This window comes from Pyrus communis, chromosome 14, assembly GCF_041283825.1.
Source record: "Pyrus communis isolate YQ-2024b chromosome 14, ASM4128382v1, whole genome shotgun sequence".
Lineage (NCBI taxonomy): Eukaryota > Viridiplantae > Streptophyta > Magnoliopsida > Rosales > Rosaceae > Pyrus > Pyrus communis.
Window position 1 is genome coordinate 9454401 of NC_142578.1, and position 24192 is coordinate 9478592.

The window sequence follows — 24192 nt, forward strand, 5'->3', positions numbered from 1 at the left end:
ACGATTATGGGTAAATAACCGCGGTTATATACCCGCCATAACTGTTGCCCATCCCCACGCGTACCAATGGTTCCGCACTCTCTTGTCAATCCAGACAGGCAGCAACCAGATGAAGATTGAAGTCCTTCAATAATTCAATATAATTAAAATGGTATATGACTAGTTGGTGTATAAAGGCATCTCATGTTCGACTTATTTGGATACGAGAATGATATATGATTATAATGAGTTTGATATTAATGTCTTGTTATGGGTGAGTTAATGACTTTTTGTCAAAATAACTTTGTAAATATCATAAATAATTTAACAAAAAATGACACCACAACCTTCACTTGTATTGAACTTTTTTCTTGTTTTCCTTTTTCAACAAAGGAGATCTTTTATTTTTTATACTCATTTATTTTTTTTGTTAATGTTATTAGTACTCTAGAAAAAGGCATCTCACACTTGCAAACTCTCTCTTATAAGAGTATAAGAAGCGCGCAATGATTTTATGTGCGTACCAATAACAACTCCTTCATTCCTTTCTTTTTTTTCTTTTTTTTTTGTCATTTTTTTTTTAGATGATTGTATATGAAAGAGATTTGAGAGGCTTGGTTCAATTTTTTTTTGTTTAGAGATATTTTCACTTCTCGGTGATACATCTTAGGTTTGAATTTCAAAAATAACAAGTTCACAACCAATTTATTTCTCCACCGTCTTAATATAAATATATTGATGTATCAAAAAGAAAGGCCAAAGGAACACGTCTTGAATTCAACATCAGAAAAATTAAGGGCTAAATATATATTACCTCTATCAAATTTGAGGTGATCATCCCTTTTAAACATCAAAATTACAGCAGAAGCAAAACATGCCACACCGGTGAAGCAAATGTATACACTACATTGAGTATTTCACTTATTTTTTTTTTTTTTACATATTTTAACACTGAAAAACAGATATTACTAAATTAAGAGTTAGTTGATAATTCCCTTTCCTCCTAAGAGAATTTTAAGGACCTAATTTTTAATTAAGCATGTCTCATCATGGACATAATTCGTGGGGAAACATTTTGGTCGGATGAGTATTAATTAACTAGTTTTGACCCAACTCATTATCATTATGGATGGTCTAGTCTATGTTTAACCATCTAAATGCTTAGATAAACGAATAAATACTTACCTACAACTGAATTATAAAATAAATGTAACATTTTGAATAAATATTTCATCACTCCAGAGCATGTAAGTTTCTCTCATGATATACATTGTTATTGTTTTTTTCTTCACTTGGCTTGACCCTGATTAGTGCGGAAAGGAATTAATATTAAGAGTTGTTATTGTCATGGTTCTCCATTTTTTAAGTCCAATCTCAAACTTGGTTATCAAGTTGAGATTATGTTGGGGGTATTAAGTGATGTGTCACTATCTAATGCGTTGGTTTTATATGGCAAAGATTAATAAATGGCATCATCTGGTGTAATAAGCTATTCTATTTTCGCTAAGAGTTGTTAATAGTTTGTTACATGTTGTTAAGTGCGATATAACTAGCAGAAGGAAGAACTGTTGTATAAATTAATCATCAATAATCATAATACAAAGATCTTTTATTTTCTTCTTAAATTTCTCTCTTATTTCTCTTTCTAGTTCTTCATTGTTCTTTAATTATTCTCAATGTAGTTAATATTAATACCAATCAACGGCCGCCATGTACCCCCTAACGGTAACTTTTAATTGGTACAACCATGTCCATTTTATGTAATTAATGGCGAAAATTTACCACATGCCATGCATACATAGTTGCAAGGATATAAAAACACGTGGTGTATCACCTATGTTCCGGTTACGATGAAATATTTCTCCTCATGTTACTTTTCATTGAGCAACGTCAAATTCAGTACTGTTTGCATTGTATAAAATATGGTCTTTTGATGGGTAGGGCTATTCACACATGCAATTCTTCTTCTCACACACCCTCTCAATTTTTGACCATCAAATCGAATAAATTGAAGAAGATTAATGACAAAAAATTAATATGAATGTGTAGAAGATAAAAATGGGTGTGTGGCTTTGTTAATTATAGAGTGAAGCAAATGCACCAAACTCACGATGTAACTTTATTTTGAAAGAGGGACATTTATTTCACACAGGACACAAGCCAAGATATCAAGAGGCCATTTATTTTACATTAACTTAGTACTTATTTATCATAACTTAAAGGCCTCTTTCATTCTGCTGATCATAGTGATCGATGGGAATCGATGATCACCCACAACTGCTCAATTTAGTTCTGCAAAATGGTCACACACAAATATTATAAGTAATATGCATCAAGAACATCAACTCTAATTAATTGACGAAAATTAACAGTATGACAAGAGAACTTTCCCTTAGTGTAAGGGTTAGTGTAATTCTAATCACTTGCCTTCTTTCTGCAGCTGCCTTCCTGGTCGCTCTCGCTGTCGCTGCTGCTGCTGCTATGGCCGGAAATACCATCCTTGATCTTCTGAAGAAGATTTCTGCCTCCTCCTGTCTTCTTGTTTCTGTGCTCACCCTTCTTCTTGGTTCTTCCATGGCACGCCGTGCTGTTAGTTGCATGGTGCCCCTGACCGTTAGTTGCGGTGGCTGAGCACTGAGTGTGGCTGCTGCTGTGAGAGCCATGGTGACCTTTCAGAAAGCCAGACACCTTTTGCCCTAATGAGCTCTCACTGGCAGGCTTGTTTTGGCAAGTTTTGGGGCATGCCTCATCAGTGGCAGGCTTGTGGCATTGCATTGAGGCCATGGTACGTAATTAGCGGGGAAAGAAAAAGGCTAGGGTTTCTTAATTTCTAGATAGTATTTTCGAGATCTGTTGGTTCTGGACAGCTCTAGGGTTAGGTCTCTTATATAGGCAATGGAGTGGTGAGTGGGATTCCTTCTTTCCTTTGAGTTACATATCACCTATGGAATCTGCTTTTGCATTATGGGCTGCACAATTCAAAATGCCCAGTCTTTATTCCTTGAGTTAGAAGAAACAAATCAATGCATGTCATGGCTTTTCTTATCACGTCAAGCCACCGAATCAATTCCAAATTTTAATTTAATCGTTAATGTCTGCTATGCGTGTAACTTTCAGAAAGGATCCTGCCGGATCTCTTCCACCTAATCATTCTCATCAAACAATCTGGATCCTTGAAATTTGATCCAACGACTTATATTAAATATACAAAAAATGGTTTAAAGGCCTATATATATATATAGAGAGAGAGAGAGAGAGAAGAGAGAGAGAGAGAGAGAGAGAGAGAGAGAATGGTATAGAAGTAGCAATTGGTATTTTACAAAATTACTTATCATGTATTAATTAAGCAAAAATTCAACTATTAATAGTATCTCATGGATGCAAGTGGGCATTTACCACAGTATTGGAAAGGTGTTCAGCCCTTGCATGACGGTTTGAGTTCAAACCCCGTAGGTGGCTAATTTAATATCTAATATAACAAAATCTATCGTTTGACCAAAAAAAAAAAAAAAGTATCACTAAGATCGTCTAATAATTTTTATATAGTACTATTTAGTTATTAATTACATTGAAGGAATTGAGAATGAATGCGATGAATGTCTCATAGAGTTACAAATGTAAGATAGAGAGAAAATGTGTTGGTGTCAAAATTTGGACAGAATCTGGACTGCGTTCAACACGTAGGTGCCCTAAGTGTTGTTTTCAATCTCAGTGCCACGAAATGGCTTGAGAGATAGAGACAATAGGCGTGTGACTATGGGAGGTTTCCAACAGATAGTGTTTGTGTTTGAGTGTGTGTGAAAGTTGCACATTAGTCTGACTTCTTAACCAAATGATTGTGCACTGAGTTGGAGTTAGTTTGGTTTAATTCTTTTATATGTTTCTCGAGCAAAAGAGGACTTAAAATTCTTTCAGAAAAGTAAAATCTAGGTTGATGGGCTGAGCTACATGACTTGAAATGTAAATTGACTAGAAATTAATGTAAAGAAAGCAGTCAAACTCTGGTAAGATTTAGGCCATGAAGGACATGAAAATGCTAGAGAAGTCCACCAAGATCACTGGTCTCGGATTGGACTTAGTTTAAAACATACGCATCAGAGATGAAAGCAAGGTGGTTGAAATTGCACATCAACCGAATCATACCACAAGGTGGCAGAGCTGTAATAGCTTGAGATCTAGAGATCACATGCACTGTTTGTTTTGAAAGAAGGCTTTGAGATTGTAGGTGAAGAGCTAAAAAAAAGTTTTTATTGAAGAGAAATTGGATTTGTGCTGAAAAAGCAAATGGGTTGATTGAAGAATCACTCAAGGTTTTTGTCTAATTGTAGAGATAAAATTTGACGAAGGTCTTGAGCTTGAAGGCATCTGACTTTATAAGGCAGTGAATGTAATTTAGTTGTGTCTTGAAGCGGTTTGCACGGCCGCGGTAGTGACACCAACAAATCAGATGATGCGTGCGTAGGCATGGGTGATATATTCCAAACTTTGATCGCCTATGTGGCAGCCGCGTCTTGGAGAGGAACCTATCGATTCAGAGCCCTCAGATAGGTTAGAGTGAAATGAGATGAATATCCGAGCCCCAATTTTAGCTTCAAAGTTTATGGGTCGGAGTCGTGCAACTTTTGCATAAATAAAAATGAATAAGCCTTATAGAAGGCTTATTTTTATTTATTTCTGAAACAAAGTGAAAAAAAAAAAAAATCACACTTACATCTCAAATCTTATCAACTGACATGTGACAATATAACAACATTTAGTGAGCTATAACTACTATAATGTGGACTTCATTTTTTGGACTTAATTTTTTGACATATGTACATTAATAATTAAGTACATGGAATATTCTACACTTAGAACATAATATATGTTTAGAATTGTATTTATCTCGTTACTACCATATGTACATGGGATCATTCTACATGCAACGCATCTTGGTCCCATCGAACCATATAGTACTAGTGCATTCTGGAAAAGGCTATCCCTTCAGTCTCATGGAACATTCTTTTTCTTTCTTTTCTTTAAAAATTCGATCAATTGGTAGGTGGAATTTCATGTAGTGACAAATGATAACAGATTGAAAAAAGAAAAGAGAGACAATCAATACAAATTTCCATTTCATTTTCTTACAAGCACTCAGTGAACTCTCATAACATCTTTTACACCAGGTTTGAAATTTTTTTCGTTTTGCAGTTTAATTAAAGAGATACTTCGGATGCGGTCCCTAATCTTTAACATTTTTTTACTAAAGCTTTAATGGTTTTCAAACTTTGATCAAGGTTCCTTGACTTTGTACACCTCATTATATTACTATTAATATTTTTATTTTTATAGTTTTGGCATTAATTGTTTGATATTTTATGAAGTCCCTCATTATAGAAACGGTTGCAATAAAAAAATTCAAACATTTTGATTGAATAAATGGATAACAACTATGTAACAATAAGAAATAATAAATGGCAAAAGAATGTATCCATAGTGTTAAAAAAAATTGGTACATTTTGCAAAAAAAAAAAAAAATGATACATTTCACATATAACAAAGTGGTACATTAATAAAGAAGAATGGGTACATTATAAATAAATTAGGGTACAAATAAAAAATTAAAAAAATATGAATACAAATGAATTTTTTAAAAGAAATTAATATATGGGTACAAATTAAAACTAAAAAGAAAATACTACAAATTTCAAAAAAATGTTGCAAATTAAAAGTGGGTACAAACTAAAAATATAAATATATGATACAAAGTTTAGCCATAAAACATAAATATACCATATGTAATTTTTCTATCATTGACTAAATATACAATATCACGTGATAGTAAACACATGGGTACAAATACAAATAAAACTTAAAAAAAATATGGGCACAAAAAGAAACTAATATATAGGTACAAATTAAAAATGAAAAGAAAATTGGTACAAATATAAAAAGGTTTGCAAATTAAAAATAGGTACAAACTAAAAATAAAAATATATGATAAAAAATTTAGCCATAAATATAGGTATACTAATTGTAACATTTTTAACACTAAAGGAATATATTTTAAAATAAAAATATTTTATTATTCAAATAATTAATGATGTTATTAATACCCAAGGATCTTGATCAAAACTTGAAAATGAATAGGATTTTAATTAATATAGTAGTAAAATGAAGGATGTGAACCTAATTTCTCCATTAATGATGAAATGATAAAACTTGACTGTTTGATGTACTATGACTTCAACTTTTGATACTACTATATATATATATATATGTATGTATGTATGTATGTATGTATGTATGTATATTGTTGGACTTAATATCCCACAAAAGTGCAGGAAACAAGTTTTTCACAAGTATCCCGTTTATGTAACGATGTTGCACACCGCTTAACTGGGCTTGATATTTCGGTTGGTATTCAAATAATTTAGTTCGAGAATCCACCTAATACCATCCTGGACATCCTCCTTCAAAACATGTTCGTGTGATTGAGTTTGATCAATGATATCGTTTCTATTAAAAATAAATAAATCAACAGCACATATAAATCTAATCACTACTTGTTCAATGATATCGTATCAGGGTTCAATAATTTTAAATTTAAGGGGGAGTTTTTAGAAGCAAAAAGACAAAAAAAAAATAAAAATAAAAATAAAAAAAGCAGATGATTTAAAAAGACCAAAAAAGAGAAGGTGCAAAAATGAATTAGTCCGTGCCCTTCTTTACGAAAAAACTTGCATGCTTTTTCGACTGTCAATTTATCCATTTGTATAATCTTTTTTGCCCACAAATTTATTGTCGGCACAAATTCAACAACTATGAGCCAACAAAGCAAAAAATTCGTCTGGTGAAAGCTGCTTTGCCGACAAAATATATTTGTTGGCTCAAAATTCGTCGGAAGAGTGATTTTCTAGTAGTGAATATATTGCATACAAGTAAGAAATGAAATATAAACATTATAAAAATCTCATTCTACACTCTTCGTTATTATATTTTTCTTTCTAATTATAAAAAATTTGGAATGCAAAATTAGATTTTTGGAGTACCAATGGCAATGCCCTCAAAAATGTGTTTTAACAGCATGATTATTGCGCAAATCTACCAGTCTACTTCAAAATGCACTCTGTCATGAATGGTTAACTAATTTTGACAGAAGTTAATGAGAAAAAAAGGTTGGCACTATACGAACTTTGCGGGAGAGAGAATGTTTGAGGAAAATGTATGAGAAAAATCAAAACATAGGTAGCTGTCATTGGTCCAGGTGGAACGTATCCCATGTGGCCACCTGTGGTTGGGACTTGGGAATCAGTCCCTGGGAGGTTGGCCACTTGGGTTATGTATATATCGACTACGAGGAGCAAGAGTATAGTTATGTGTTTAGTTGCGAATTAGGATTATAATATTGAGTGGTCTCAATATTAAAGCTTCAAAATTAAATTAGATGAAAATAATATTAAAATTAAACGATAAACTACCCAATTATTCATTCATAATTTTACAAACAACATTTACAATCTACAAAGACTAAATTGTTCACCATGAAGTTTTATACTCTGAAAATGTGTCGTGGTAGTTTCATTGTCAATATAAGAAAAAACAAATCGAGAATGATATGGGTATCCAATATTGGAGTTCAACTGTCGCAAAAAGGATTGGAACTATCCAAAATTGGCATTGAAATTGCTGGAATAGGACTGTCAGAACTAATTGATGATGATTTTTGCTGGTGCTGGCCGAGGGATCGGTTGGGTGTGGTTAAAGGAAAAAAGGAATTGAATTGGAAATTACCCAATTGGAGAATGTGAATGCAAAATGAGATTGGGTGGAGATCTCTCGTAGGAGGAAAGAGAATAGACTCTCTTTTTTTTTTTTTTTAAATGTCTCCTTCACGTGGTTAATAAGAAGACTTGATTTCGATCATTTGTTTTAAATGGCTTGACTCAAAACAATGTTGTTTCGGTCGAGTCTTTTACAAAACAGAATAGCTTCTCCATCATTAATAATTTGCAAAACCTCACCCACTAGTCTGCCGCTACACTGTTCTCCTCCACCACATGCCTTGGGTAGTCCTCAGGAGTCCTCACAACCCACGTATCAGGGTTGCTGAGTGGTCCTGGAACCCCTAAGTTCCTTAATGTATATGCCATGTATATGCCCTATATATATATATATATATATATATATATATATATATATATATATCGTTGTTTGGACGTCAATTTCAAGTGTTCAACTACTTACTTACACACGATTAACGGTTATTACAAGCATTTCTACACTATTCTATGCTGAGGAGAAAAACCATGATTTGAATTCAAGAAGTAGTGGGCTGAAGATGAAGACATTAACCATCAAATAATTTACCTGATAGCGATTCAGCACACATATGTTCTCAAGAATATGGTTGAAGCAGCCTAACTCGGTGCAAAAGACCCTGAAATTCCCAGTGATTAAGCAACCTTGTCTTCAGTTCCTAGAGCCCTAGGCCGAGAGGTATTCCTTCCTCGGCCGTAGTCCCTCAGGTACAAAAGTTAGCATAACATTCGACACCACTATCACCAAATCTATTCTACTCGCTCGATCGAGCTAGATCGTGAGTTGGCACGACCGCATTCGTCAGAAGAACGTAGTTAGCTCATAGTTACTTAGCTTGTGTGTCACATCATTTTTAGAGTCAACATATTAGCATTCTGAAAACATAAATATTACGTACTCATCGTTAATGATATTCAAAAGAGAAAGAACTACTACAAATAGTACTATATATATATACACAAAAATTAATGCCATCGTTTGTAATCATAAATAGTTTAGCTAGCTAGCTAAACCTTGAACAATGCGGATTGGATTCCAGGTAGAAAAGCAAAACAAAGAGAGAGGTTCTAGATATGGCACATTGTGAGACGGTCACTCAGAAAAGAAATAAGCTTGTAGTTCTAACAAAAGACTAAATCATGACGTCCCGTTTATTTTGATCTCCAAAAGTAAGAATTTAGTGCTTTTTTCTCATTTGTGTTTCTAAATATATATACTAAAATTATAACTTTAGCCTTTGAAATTCAATTTTCTCCACATAAAAATCGAATCCACCCAAAGCCAACACTCCAACCACCATGAAATGCAAAATATCCGATCTCTCTCACCCCCACAACCTCCCGCCTGCCATTGATTTCCACGTCATTCTACTCCCATTCACCAGCGTTGACCCCATACCTCCCCAATCTGAGCTATATCTTCCATTCACCACCTTCGTAGCATCGATCTGCACCCCTTCTCCTCCTTTGTGGATCTCCGTTCTTTACTACACGTTTGTAGTTGGAGATCTTGCCTTGAGTTTTAAATTATCTGAAAGTTAATTTTAATTTTATTTAAATCTTTTTTTTAATTTACATTAAGCTTTTCATATTTCTTAAATATATATATTTAACAGTAAATTAATGGAATTGACCAAATTAGCTAACGGTTTAAAATACAAATACAAAATCAGCCAAACTGAAAACATGGAGACTAAATTGACCGAACATTTAAAACACACGGACAATTTTGACATTTAAGCTCAAATAAAACTCAGTGACTAGACTCCACATCATTAAATTCATTAATTACGTTTGACTTTACATATTTTACATTTTCTGGATGCCTAAAAACCCATATTTGTGTTGTATGTATACCATTAATTTCATACGAATTGTTTTTTTGTTTGATATATACCATTAATGTTATAAATTTGTTATCCACTATATAATAGCAATAAATGACACACCCCGACCCGGAATGTCCACTAGGATCCCAAATCGAGCTGTGTTGGCCGACACCTGGAAGGTGACGAAGCCATAAAGTGCGATAGTGTATAAAAAGTGAATAAATTTGAATCTAAAAGTGTCTAAATACCAGAGTGCGCTACGAGTGGGAGCGAACCCATTTCACACGCGATGTCAGAGTATAAGTAAGGTACAGTAGTGTGGGTAAGAATCATACCCTTAAAAGTAGCCACCAATACTAAGATTAGCTATATATCCTCGTCGATACGAACTCAGCAGTTAAAACCTGAAGGGGTACAAAACAGAAAGTGTGAGTAAGCAGTAAAACCAAGCTTCCCAAAACTATTACCCTTCTAACAGTAATAACCCCTCACTGTAATTCCCTTATTGTTTTCTATAGGACAGTACAACATATATACATATATCCAAACCATACTCAGAAATGACCAAAACCACGGTTTGCCATCAACTCCATCATACATTAATAAGTAGGCCAAATGAACTTAATCAATACAAAATGATATATCAGTCAGAGTCATCTAAAATGACATGTACAACTTATCCATATCTCATCAATCATGGCTAGCATATAAGTCGGAGTCACTTATAGTGACCTGTACGACTTATCCATATCTCATCAATCATGGCTAGCATATAAGTCGGAGTCACCTATAGTGACCTGTACGACTTATCCATATCTCATCAATCATGGCTAGCCAATAGCTCAATAAGTATACCTGCACACAAGTCGAAACCACCTAAAGTGGTCTGTACGACAGGACTGGGTGTAAATAAATACGCTCAAGTGCTACGATCACGTGAAGACTGTGCGAATAATCGTGGATCACCTACGAGTCAGAACCACCTAAAGTGGTCTGTACGACAAGACTGTGCACCTACCTTGGATCCAAGGTGAGCGTAAGGTGCGGGAGGTGAACATCACGTGAAGGACTGTGCCTTGGCCACGGGCGGGAGCACTAACACCGAGATGCAGGTTTATAAGCTCTCAATGCATCTCAATATAACATGTGCAACTCATGGCAACCAGTACGACAGTATCAAAGTTGCCTAACACATAATTGTAGTCATGCTATAACGCAATCGATTCAACTAATACCATAAACTCACCTGAACTTACCTGGGTGTCCTGCGTTCACCTTTACACTTGAAAGCATTCCCAATAATTATATGCAAGTAATATACAAATGGATATACCATGATGCAATCTAATACTCAACCATGTCGTAGCATTTTCAATTATAAACAATACGATGTGAAGTGTACAATCAATAACGCCCAACTCCCGAACTACTTATTTTCAGGGATAATTATCCATGACAACCCAATTAACACTAATTTAACTAACCAATTCACAAAACTAAACCAATTTCCTTCGCATTACTCAATTCCCCAAATAAGGCTTTTGTCGCAAATATATTATGGCTGCATCTAATGTCTCGTTAGACTGCCTACGTACCCTAAACAGGGATCAAGCCATTCATAGTTCATATAGTACTTCAAGTATTCACAATAATTATATATGAAGGTAATATACCTAATCAATTTAAAAGTGTCGATAGAACTCTCAATAATATGTACGATAAAAAGGAAAAGATCCACTCACCTGGAGTCCATGCTATGATTCTCTAGCGCACGCATCGAGGCGTCCTGAATGATTGGTCCCTGTGACCAATTATCAAATCACATCTCAGAACTCTTATCCGTAGAATACGTAATTCACATAAAACACAACCTCAACGGCATTCTAAAATAGTTTGAGACCCATTGACCACAAGTCAACAGTCGATCAAAGATCGACGGTAGCGTCTACAACCCTGTATAACTTGACCTGGAAGATCCGCATATCAGATTTTCAATTCGCAACTCCCAACGATCCACAATATTTTTCTAGAATAATATATTAAAATTTCATTACGATCCAACGGTCAGATCTCCGCCAATTGCCTAAAACAAGTGGTCGTGAACATGTATTTTACTAACTTACAAATCCAATTCAGGAAGATCCGTAAGTCAGATTCCCGATCCATAAATTCCTATAATTTTTAAATATTACGTATTATAATGTATCCAATTTTGGTGACGATCCAACGGTCGGATCGTCCATTCACATTTTTATCAAGTAATGTACCGTAACGAATTTAGGTTCCAACGATCAACCTACGTCATTCAAAAAAAAAAAACTGAATTCAAGACATTCGACATAGCATAAAAATAGCATTGGCGGCCCACTGGCCACGCGCCGCCGCGGGTGGCAGTTGGCCGCCCCGACCCGCCGGAAAATTCAACTATTTCCAAAAATTCTCAAACTTCACAGAAATGAATATCTCAGTGAGTGGAGCAACCTTCATACCTGCCACGAAGTCCAAAAATGGACGGAAGATGGTCAATTTTTCCCACAAAGCCGGCGGGTGCCTAAAACTTCCCGACGTCGATTCGTCGTCTACGGTGGTCCAACGGGGTCAAGGTTGGTTGGGTTTTGCTCCTGGTATGATGGGCTACAAAGCCCAAGTGGTGGCATCGGCCATCGCTTTGCCGATTTGCCGGAAAATAAAAAAGAGTGGCCGAAGCACCGTTGATTTTCGTCGACTTTCGTGGCCTCAAACCGCCACATACCATGGTTAATCAAGGTGGTTCTTGGGTGGGTTTTGTAGAGGGGAATGAGAGGTTTAAGATGGTGGTGGTGGCGTCGAAAAATTCCATTGAAGTTGGCCGGAATCGGCCTTGGAAAATGGGTGGTCACACAAGTCGGGCACGGGTGCGCGGAAAGCTTTCCCCTTTTTTTTTTTTTTTTTTTTTTTTTTTTTTTTTTTTGTTCTTCTTCTTTCTTTCTGATTGGCTGAAGGCTTTCCTCCTCCCTTCTAATTTAATTGGTTGCTTCCTATTTGTGCCTAACATCATATTGGCCACTTTCCCACAAGGTGGGAATTCAAATAATTTATAACTAAACTTTAAATAGCCATTTTCAAACGTCCATAACTATACCGTTATAATCCGGACTCACAAACGGCTTTTGCCTATGCGTTCACATCCACGAGTACTAGGAGAATATGTTAAAAGAATAAGTCATACATCTCTCTAGACGATGTTCAACATAAGTCAAAATCTTTGTCTCTATGGCATTTTCGTAAATTCACTATTTTAAAATAAAATAAAAACGTAAAATTTGGAACGGGTTGTCACAATAAAACATGCCTAATATATATGCAACATAGTTTATCTACAAATTAAAACATTGTTGAAAAAATTACTAGTAATACATGAAGACTTAATGTCACGAAAATTATATTTTACATATAATTATAGGTAAATTATTTTACACACATATATATAATAATAAATGCCCTAAAATACGTAAAAGTGAAAGTAAAATAATTTATCGTAAAAAATGCAGATACAGATTCAAAATTAATTTACCTTTATTCTAAATAAAAATGTAGGTAAATTGATTAGTACAAAAATATGGGTATACTGTTGGATACCCAATTATTATTGAGAGTTTTAACGAAAAACCCGTTGTACTGTTCATTTTAACAAAAAATCACATTTTTACACTAAAAAGTCAAACCTGGTACTATTCACTTTACCATTTATTTTGTCATTATCGTTAAAACTTTAAGTTTTCAAGTCATTTTCATTAATTTTCCTATTATTTTACCTATATTTTACATAAAAATGTAGGTAAATTATATACATACCATAAATTATTGTCTTAGTCAACTTTTGAAAGAAGCTACAATTTTTCACTCCCACAAATAGTTTACCTACCATTTAAATTTTAAAATGTTAGATTATATATGTAAAATATGTGATTTGTCACCAATAGAAAATAAGCACGTTAATTTTTTTTTTAATTTTTTGGACAAACGATATTATTTACACTAAGGGTGGGTGTAACATCCCACATCGCCCAGGGGAGTGGATCATGTAAACCTTATATGTATATTCTCATCTCTACCTAGCACAAGGCCTTTTGGGAGCTCACTGGCTTCGGGTTCTATCAGAACTCCGAAGTTAAGCGAGTTCGGGCGAGAGCATTCCCAGGATGGGTGACCCACTGGGAAGTTCTCGTGTGAGTTCCCAGAAACAAAACCGTGAGGGTGTGGTCGGGGCCCAAAGTTGACAATATCGTGCTACGGTGAAGTCAAGCCCAGAATGTGGTGGAGGCCCAGGCCGGGATGTGACAATTTGGTATCAGAGCCATTCCCTAGCGCAAAGTGTGTCGACGAGGACGTCGGGCCCCTAAAGGGGGTGGATTGTGACATCCCACATCGGCCAGAGGAGTTGATCCTGTAAACCCTATATGTATATTTCCATCTCTACCTAGCACGAGGCCTTTTGGGAGCTCACTGGCTTCAGGTTCCATCAAAACTCCGAAGTTAAGCGAGTTCGGGCGAGAGCATTCCCAAGATGGGTGATCCACTGGGAAGTTCTCATGTGAGTTCCCAGAAACAAAACCGTGAGGGCGTGGTCGGGGCCCAAAGAGGACAATATCATGCTACGGTGGAGTCGAGCCCGAGATGTGGTGGGGGCCCAGGCCAGGATGTGACAGTGAGGGGGTAGGCTTAGCCTCATAATGGGGTAGTAATAATGTGGTTCAAATTCATCTTTGGCAATAATCGAACCTAAGACTTCTCACTTACAAGTGAAGAGGAATACCACTAAACCGTAGTGGGAAGTTCGGGTAAGAGCATTCCCAAGATGGGTGACCCACTGGAAAGTTCTCTTGTGAGTTCCCAGAAACAAAACCGTGAGGGTGTGGTCGGGGCCCAAAGGGACAATATCATGCTACGGTAGAGTCGAGCCCGAGATGTGGTGGGGGCCCGGGCTGAGATGTGACAGTGAGGGGGTAGGCTTAGCCTCACAATGGGGTAGTAATAATGTGGTTCAAATTCGCCTTTGGCAATAATCGAACCTAAGACTTCTCACTTACAAGTGAAGAAGAATACCACTAAACCGTAGTACTAAGTTGCAAGCACGTTAATACTTAAGTAATAATTCATTTATCAACAACCACGTCATATGGTTTACAAAATACGGTTTGAAATTGATGGTATCCCTAGCAATACCCGAAAGATTCATTGACATAACTAGGGTATTGTGGCATAAGCTGTACATAACTTCTAATAATAGGTTATTTCTTTTTCCGTTTGTAAACCATCTAACGTGGTTGTTAATGATTGGATTATTACTTAAGTGTTGATTAACATGTTTTTTTTAGATGAGTTTATGTTTAAGAGCTAAGAGTTACAAGGGTCTGCCACTTAGTGTTACAGTCTAGTGGTATTCCTATTCACTTATAAGTGAGATATCTTAAGTTCGATTCTCACCAAATATAAAGTTGAATCACATTATTATGACAAGCTCATTATAAGGCGAAAAAAAAAAAAAAAAAAGTTAGAAGAGTCTTTCTCTAATGAACCCATAAATATATTACCAAAAGAAGGAGATCCAAATTTTGGGCATATTTTAATATTTGGTAGCGATATGTTACTTGACTAAAAGTTTAGTTGTTTTTTTTTTTTTTTTTTTATCATTTGATATAGAGGTTATTCTTTTGTGTTTGTACAAGCTCTATAAATTTGGGGTCTCTATTTTCCTCTAGTATGAACGCTTTTTCGATTAATTACATCATCTTTTGTTTATGTGAGTCTCTTATCAAATTCCGGGTGGCATTTGATTGCGGGTCAGATTCTTTGTGGCCTAATCTCTTTTATCGAAATTAATCAAAATTGATGTGAGAAATGATATACACACAATTTTTTTTTTTATTGTTTTCGATCACCAAAATACGTTTCAATGGCTTAAATGAAATATTTCCCTTTATACATATGCTAAAAATTGAGATTTCATCCCAAAACTAATTTAAATGGAAAGTTCAATTTAGAATGAGATTTGTAACACACTTAGACAACAAAGTTGTCATCAAGATTTTTTTCATCACAAAAGTAGGATTGACATACGATATCACATAGATATTTTTGCAACTTGAGAGATCACATAACAAATAGAAGATTACATTAGAATTTAAATATGGTCCTAAATCCTGCCTAACTATGTTATTCTTATTCCTTGATAATCAAAATTCAATACCTCAGCTGGCTTTATTTTGGTTACAAAGTTTATGTAATCCTGTCCTTTGGTGGTCGGTACCATCAAGACGAATGGTACGGATTTTATTTTTGTACGGTGGATATTGTGACACGTGACAATTAAGACTTTTCGTTCTATTTCAAATAATTTTCACCTTATTTACTGTTTTTGATTTAGATGCTTATCGATTAAAAACGCGTCATGAGTAATTAAATATTATATTCACAGTCATGAGTAAAACATGCTAATCTTAGGATTAATCTTGTCATTATCAAAATACATTTTTTAAGACAAGAATATATAAATATCATCAACCTTTTGACTAATAAGCAAATACCAGAGAGTTTTTCACTTCTTTTTTTTCCACACAAACGCGGATGCGGCTGCGGCTGCATCTGATGTTCTAGAATCACCAATTAAAACCTAAAAGCTATATCTTGTTCGAAGAAGAAGAAAATAAGAAAACAACAAAAAAAAAATAAAAAAACCTAAAATCTATAAACAAGAAGCAGAATCTACCAGGAAATCGGGAAGTGGGAGCGTACCAAATTAATATTAAATATTTGGGCGTTACGGCATCACAGTCGCATATTGTTACTAATTCTTTTATAACATAAAATAAGTATTTACGTAATATGTCAAGTTTTTAACGTATTCTTGTTATCGCCTATTCATATTATAATCTATAAATAAATAACATCGGTGACAATGCCACAAAGACAAATCACAAAGAGAGGGGGAAGCGACGGAGAGAGAGAAATGGAAGAAGTTGGACTGGTCAGCATAGACCTTACCTTTTCTATATGCGGACCCAAAGATCGGTCAGAGCTGAAAAACTCGGTTTCTCAGTCAAAACTGCAGACTTTCCACTCTCCAAATTTTCACTTGATTATTCCAACAATTACCCGGTGTTATATATACAAACTCTCCACTTTCCTTGTAAATGCAACTCTCCCAGTCTTTGCTTCTGCAGCTCCACTACTCTCATCTTCTTCTTTTTCCCATTTTCTCACTCCAAATTTTCTGGATACCAATTCCATGCGTCAACCTTGTTACTACAAACAACGTTTCGGAGCTTCCGAACTCCTTGGCTTCTACTCTATCTCGGAGTCGGGAAGATTCAGTGTGATGGAGATGTGTAAACACTCTTGTAATGATTAAGAGCGTCTGAGGTCCTGCGTTCAAATCCTCTCTTCCCCAATATCGCTTGTATCATAAACAAACGACGTTGCTCGTAACCCAATCGACATATACAAGTGAAATATGGATTCCAGTAAGAGCTCGGACCATAAGTCACTGGTCAATGAGATCATTGAAGGACTGGAGCTAGCAAAACAGTTGAGGCTAAGTCTGAATGCAAAATCGTCATCAGACAAGAAACAATTTTTAGTGCAGAGGATACTGTCGTCATATGAGAAGGCCCTTCTGATGCTGAAATGTAGCGGTTCGCCACAAAGTCCTATCGGGGCAATAACAAGCGTGCCGGAGTCGCAAATGTCAGCCGGCGCAGTTCCTTGTTGCGATGACAACAACACAAGTCTCCAGGATCGTCATGACCTCACAGAGGTCTCCAAGAAAAGGTGAGACTGGACTAACAATAAAGTAAAAAACTGGCCTCGTTTGGTGTCAAGGATTATACTGGATAACGTACTAAATTCTATACAATGTTGAATGAAGAAACGGATGCCAACTTCCAAGTTGAATGTAGACGATGGATTAGCGACGAAAGAAAACTTACCCTTCCAGTTCCCATGGTACGATTGGGAGGGATAAGTTTCTTCGTCACGAATCCATCTGGTGAGTTATCCAATCCGTTCTAATCCTAACCACCAAACGAGTGTAATCACAAAGAATCAAATGCTGATTTGGATTTACAAATTGCAGAAAGGAAATGGCCAAATGGACAGAACATGTCACGAGAGTTAGCTCTGAGAATGGGATTGAAGGAGCCCATGAAGATGGCCACTGCTGGAGAAAATATGGGCAGAAAGACATCCTAGGAACCAAACATCCGAGGTAAATTAAGGATCTTGTTTTATTTAATCAGTTAATCTTATCCTGCTGCGATCATTTGCAATAACAGCACGAAGCCACGCGTCGAAAAGCGACATAAAATACATTACCTTTTTACACGTCCTCCCACAAAACGGAAGACTTTGATAAAAAATTGAATCATCCTTGATAAGTAAGAAACAAACCAGTCTTCTTCTGCAAAATAGAAAGTTTCACATTGTTATGAACAATTCTGATGATCAATTTGTATAAATCTGCAGAAGCTATTACAGATGCACGTACCGGAACTTGGAAAGTTGTTGGGCTACAAAGCAAGTGCAAAGGTCGGATGAAGACCCCACTGTCTTCGAAATCACGTACAAAGGGAAGCATACATGTTCTCATGGCCGCAGTTCAGTTCCACCGCCACCATCACCAGAAAAGCAAGAGCAAAAACGACACAATCATAACGATACTTATCAACAACAGCAGTCTCAAGGAAATCAAATCAGCTTCCCAACTAATCTGAGGGTCAATACTGAGAACTTGGACGACAGAGAGAACATGGCTTCTCCATTCTCTTTTACTGCAACTTCATTCGGATGTATGAACAACGATGACGCCCTTCATTCATTGATGCTTGATGATAACAGTCTTTTGGACAATTTCAATCAATCATTGCTATCTCCGGCTGCAGGCGGATCAAACAATTACTTTGAGCCGGCAAGTCAGATGAGAAACATTGCAGGAAAAGAGCAACGTTCCGAATCTGATCTTGCAGAGATCATCTCAGCCAAAAAATCGTCAACCAATTCTTCGATTCCGGACATTGATTTTTCACCGGAGCCAGTGGAACTCGACTCTTATTTCCCATTTGACTGCCCAGGATTTTTCTTATAATTCTACTTGGTCTTTGAGAATAAGAATAAGTAGCATCAAGACTGCCACTAGTTTGTTTCACATCTTGAATCAACACATGTATTATAAAAGAGGAAGATTTCTAGTAAAAGATAAGAGCTTTTTGTGATGTTGGCCATGGGATAGGTTAGTCAGCATAGCATCGACAAGTTTTTGAAGTTTTTCCCTTTTTAAATTCCAATTGAGACGTTTTGGTTAAGAATATAGTAGCAGTTCATACATCACATCTTATATTCAAATAGGATAAGTGAAGATCCTATAACATTTAGCTCAAAACATAACAAACTTTCAGAGACTCGGAGGGGCGGGTCATGTGCTTAGTTAAAAAACAACACAACAGAATCAGAAAGATAAGGATATTGTAGGAATATAAGCAAATATATGATTGTAGATTGACAATATTCAAGGCTCCACAAAAAAAAAAAAAAACAGCAGTAAAGACGTTGCAACTCTACATACAGTGAATGAACACAAGGGAAAGCCGTCTGCTGCACCTAAGCAGAAGTTTCGGTCTCGTCCTTCAACCCGGGAATAGGAGTTGATGTTCTTTCTTCTGCATCCCCAGCTTTTCTAAGAGCTCCTCTCAACCCCAACACAATAAAAATGTTGGTCAGAGTGAGAAGTGCCTCAGCCCCGCCATGTAACCAATCGACATTCGCCAATGAAGTGCCATAGTTCACCTTTGCTGTTCAGCCAAATAACCACATTAAGTAAGGCATCGATTCAGGAATTTGATTGTTATGAATGCATAACACTCTCAGTTTCTTAAACATGAAAACTTACCGTAAATTCCAGCAGGAACTGCTCAGTTGATGAGAGGAAAGCAAACAACAAAACGAAGGATGTCAGTAGATCGAAACTGAGCGGTTAACAGTAAAGAAGTTACAATATTAGGCCAAATTCAACATGAAGCAAAACATTCCAACTGGAGTGAGTTTTTGGAGGGGCAATTGAATGTGCTCATAGAAACCCAAGCATTGTCTTCTCGGTTTGAGACAACCTAACATGCAACAGGGACACCAAAGTGGCGGCATCGTATCCTAAACCTATCACGCAAACGTCATGTCTTCTAACTAGTTCAATGGCATCGCTTGAATGGTATAGTTCACATAGTATCGCACGACTGGTTTGAGATATCGCCACCTTGGCGTCTTCATTTGCATGTAAGTTCTTCTCCGTAAACAGACCAATATGCAATATGGAAACCAACACCTTGTTAATATGTTTCTCAAATTATCAGAAATTAACCACATGGACATGGAGAGCTTAACAATGCTAAATTAAGCAACCCGAAAAAGGATTAATTATCAAAAACCCAGGAAGCCATAAAAAATTCAAAAATAAAAAAGGTAATAGGAAGATTGGAAAAACTCACTGGTGGCCCCCACAAAGGCAAGCAAGAAGTAGAACCCGAAGAGGGTGAGCTTAGGGGCAGACTTGGATTTGGTGATGAAGTACAAGAAACCCAGGTAGGGAAACAGAGAAGCTGCAAACAGCTGGGAAGCTATGCTCTGTGAGTCAATGCTGGGCGCCCATGGATCAATTGGGAATAACACCACCCCGCAGACACTCCCACCCCCACCTCTTCTGTTTTGACTGCCGATCCTTCTCTCTGTGTAAAACTTGGATTCTCTGTTTCTGGAAAATGGGTTCGGTTCGGGGCTCCTAGTGAAACAACGGGAACCCGGAAAAGTAGGAGGGAGAACAAAGGCTGGGGATTTACAGAGAGATTGAGTGCAGGTGATAGTCATTGAGGAGAGAGAGACGTGGAGTGAGTGTTTAGAGTGGGTGTGGTAGGAGATGACAGTTAGGATTTTGTTATCATCAAAAGTCAGTGAAAGGGAGGAGGATTCTCTACCTTCCTGTTCCCATCCAATTCCATCTCCTTCTTTTACATAATATTTTTTATCTTATTATTTTTATAAAAAGAAATTAATATAAGATGTTAACATGGTTTAGCCGTGATCACTTTAATAGGAGAGCATAGAAGGATAGAGAGATTAGGATGGTAGATAATCCTCTTCCCAGTGTAAGCGGGTAGGGCTTTGAAATGTGGACTTATAAAATGTCTTGGCATTAACCCGTTGGATTTCCCTTGAAATGTGGAGGACTTACGTAAAGGGCTCACGTCGCATGATGTTCTGATTGAATAATGCATTGGTATGTAGAGGAAAATTTAGACATGCCTATGTATTATTGAATTAAAATGCCACGTGTTAAATCCGTTGTACGTAAATTGTTCTCTCACATGTGTTGTTCAGGTGCTTGATGAAATGCCTCAATGGCGCTGGGCAGTGCTTGTGAGTAGGGAAGAAAATAGACGAGATAACACCGAGGGTTATTTGTGTGCTGTCTTATTATCAGACAACTTCTCGACGCGGTAACCTAATGTAAGATTGTTCAGAAAAAAAATACCGATGTCTCACCGTCGTCCCACAGCGGTCACATATCAAAATTTGACCCAACAACAGTTTTGTTTTGAGACCAAACATGAAAACTAAATTACTGTTTCAATTCAATGATGTTTGGATTTCCCCATTCATTTGTTTCCCTCTTTTACGATTCTAAAGAAACAGGCCGTACGAAAGAGACAGCCGAAAGCGAGAATGATTCCCAATTTCCCACATCAAATTTCAACTGTGAATCATTTGAACCAATATGTAAAGTTACAATCAATACAGTTCAAACAGTGAATTCACTAACATGTAAAAACTGAGGGACTACGACGTGGGTTCAAAAGTAGCCTCTTCGTGCCAAACTCCGTTCAAACTAGACTGCCACAACCGCACTGACCCATCATTCCCGGTGGTCGCCAAAGTCATTCCACTCATGTCCCATTCCATCTGCCAGACCTGACCACAACATGAGGACATCAATCAATTAGGAAGGTTCATAGCCCTTCTCTCCGAGGTAATAAACATTTTGCCCTCTTAAGCATCTACAATCGTATACCCAACACACACATTGTTAATATCAATTTCCGTTCCAAATTAATTGATTGATAACATTTTCGATAGTTTTATTATTACCTCGCCTTTGTGACCCGAAAGTACTGCAATCTTCTCCAATGAGAGTCTTCCATCAGAGTCAGGGTTTAGCCCAAGATGCCATATTGATATTCCCTTGTGAGTGGCAACGGCAATTACCTCATACGGCCTGAACAAAATTTATACAAATCACTCTCTGATATAAAAATAAAACGAAGCCATTTTTTCCAATTTTATGAAGACATAAAACAGAAAAGCTCAAATTCCTAATCATTAGTAAACAGTGCTTGCATGAGCAATGAGACAATTCCCTACCTTCCAATGTTCATTGCCCACGCAACTGCATAAACCTGATCATCGTTGTCACCAGGCGAGGCCAACTCTGCAACTGGGAGCCATCTTTGATGAGCCTGATCAAATTCCCATACCTGTAAAGTACAATCATAAGATTTTGTACAAAACAAAATATATCAAACAAAAGAAGTCATATACGCAACACCTGCAACATTGATGTGGCCTGCGGATGTAAATGAATGATAAAAAAGAATTTATCATACCTTGGCGGAATTAAGTTGTGGTGTGTTTGAACTGAAACCCAAAACAAAACTTGATTCCTGGCTTTCTCCTCTTTGTGGATTCCAAGATATAGATGCAGATAAGCACATGGCAGGGCCAACTGTAGACACCGAATCGATAAAATTCTGAAATTCAGCCTGGACAAAAAGATCATGAAATAAGGTCAGAGAGTAGTTGCAGACTGTAAAATTCTTTAAGGAATCGTTCTCAACCGGAGAAAGAATCTTAAAAACTAAAAGGGTGTAACCATGTCAAGAAAAGCACAGAGGAGAAAGAGCCCCAAAAATAAGAGAGAAAGAGCAACAGAAACAGAAGCTCATGGTCCATTCTCATTCATAAAAACAGGTGAAGGATTGGGGGAAGAAATCTCCTGTCATCCCTTTTATATTCACAAACGCAATGCATCATTCTATACAACTAGAACTTACCTCTAATGGTTGGGGTTTGTGAAAAAATAATCATGAACGGAAAATTCAGCACCAATTCAGCTGCATTGTAACATTATAATAAAATTACATGGTCTAAGTAACATTATCAGACTGAACCAGATAAAATGATCCACCTGAAGTTGCCAATTCTTCAGTTCCAAGGGATCCAGTAGCTCATAAACCTTGACACGGCCATCTGAATATGCAGTGACCTATAAAAACGAAACAAATTAAAGTTTGTCACTTTTCAGTGCCCATTGAGCATGTTGTACAGGGTGCCAATTGAACGTAAACTAGAACCTAAATCATATTAGATGAAATGAAAAGAAAAAAAGTCAGCAATCCGAAGCATAACTTTTCACTTACAAACTTAGATTTTAGAAATTGTAACCGCAATGCCAAAATTAAAGAAAAGCAGTAGCAGCAACAAAAGCTAACCATTTTTAAACCTGCCGCTGAGACTCCAAACTGGGTATCTAGCAGTTGAGCCGAACCGCTGTTAAATCTTGTGCACAGCTTCCATTGAAGAGGTTGTGCATCTAGACAATAAAAAAAAAAAAAAACCATAAACTTCTATCAGATACGATGCGCAGTGAAATTCCTATACCCAGTTCTTGGAAATGGGTGATTCAATATGCATCAGAAACACAATGCGCCTCGAAAACAAATTCAAAAAGCATTGTCCTCACAATTCCCTAACTAAATTAAACTGCTTCAGTTAGAAAAGATTATAATTTCAATGAAAATACCTTCAGCAACTTCCTCCCACAATGACAAAGTCCCATCTGTGCAAACACACGCCACTGCGTCACCGTATTCCGGCGGAACCCAAGCAATTTTCACAATGCCAGCAGCCTCGTGCACCTGAAGCAAAAACAATCACACATTTTAAAAACAAAAACACAATCTTTTAAGTGGAATTGAAAATTTCAACAGAAAAAAATTAAAAACTAATGGGCTAATTCCTGAAATGTGAAATCAATTCAAGAAGGAGGGAATTAGGGACCTTGGATTTTGAGGTGCAGGACAAGGAGGAAGAGCAAGGGTCGCGCGAGTCGAAGACGACGAGAGTTCCGTCGACGGAGCCAGTGGCTAATCTCTGGCCGCAGTAGTTCCAAGAAGAGCAAGTGGTGCCTTTATCGAGCGCCACCAGAGGTTTCTCCATATCCGCAGAGTCACTGGAGCTCCGATCTGTGGCCACGACGGTCAGAGGCGGAAGAGCTAAAAACAGGACGATTAGTTTATACGGTTTTGGCAGAACGTTGGGACAGTTTCTGGGTCGGGTCAATCAGCCGCTCAATATTACAGCATACCTCTTTTACTTATAACTGATTTCAGTCTTATGTTCCATTCTAACCTCGCTTTTTCAAAAAATAAAATAAGGAAGGGCTTAATGGATTTGGACTCGAAACGAGTCCACCCGTTTATGGTATGATTTAATAATTTGATATGAGA

At 36.8% G+C, this 24192-nt stretch overlaps 4 protein-coding genes across 4 annotated transcripts; 1 reads left to right on the forward strand and 3 right to left on the reverse strand.

The window, feature by feature from the left end:
• Positions 1-2075: 2075 nt before the first annotated feature.
• LOC137713884 (uncharacterized) lies at positions 2076-2873 on the reverse strand. Its single transcript, XM_068453236.2, has 2 exons — positions 2407-2873; positions 2076-2271 (listed from the first exon to the last, which is right to left on the reverse strand). The coding sequence occupies exons 1-2, from the start codon at positions 2761-2763 to the stop codon at positions 2266-2268; spliced, it is 363 nt and encodes a 120-aa protein (XP_068309337.1). The 5' UTR covers positions 2764-2873; the 3' UTR covers positions 2076-2265.
• A 13285-nt stretch (positions 2874-16158) lies between these two features.
• LOC137711955 (putative WRKY transcription factor 53) lies at positions 16159-18855 on the forward strand. Its single transcript, XM_068451105.2, has 3 exons — positions 16159-17416; positions 17721-17852; positions 18110-18855. The coding sequence occupies exons 1-3, from the start codon at positions 17100-17102 to the stop codon at positions 18726-18728; spliced, it is 1068 nt and encodes a 355-aa protein (XP_068307206.2). The 5' UTR covers positions 16159-17099; the 3' UTR covers positions 18729-18855.
• Positions 18856-18953: 98 nt separating this feature from the next.
• Positions 18954-20594, reverse strand: LOC137711956 (uncharacterized). The gene is made up of 3 exons (XM_068451106.2): positions 20122-20594; positions 19530-19547; positions 18954-19431 (listed from the first exon to the last, which is right to left on the reverse strand). The coding sequence occupies exons 1-3, from the start codon at positions 20495-20497 to the stop codon at positions 19241-19243; spliced, it is 585 nt and encodes a 194-aa protein (XP_068307207.2). The 5' UTR covers positions 20498-20594; the 3' UTR covers positions 18954-19240.
• A 759-nt stretch (positions 20595-21353) lies between these two features.
• On the reverse strand, positions 21354-24095 carry LOC137713578 (protein SEH1). The gene is made up of 8 exons (XM_068452892.2): positions 23744-24095; positions 23487-23601; positions 23176-23276; positions 22872-22949; positions 22291-22446; positions 22049-22161; positions 21776-21902; positions 21354-21598 (listed from the first exon to the last, which is right to left on the reverse strand). The coding sequence occupies exons 1-8, from the start codon at positions 23900-23902 to the stop codon at positions 21467-21469; spliced, it is 981 nt and encodes a 326-aa protein (XP_068308993.2). The 5' UTR covers positions 23903-24095; the 3' UTR covers positions 21354-21466.
• Between the last annotated feature and the right edge of the window lie 97 nt (positions 24096-24192).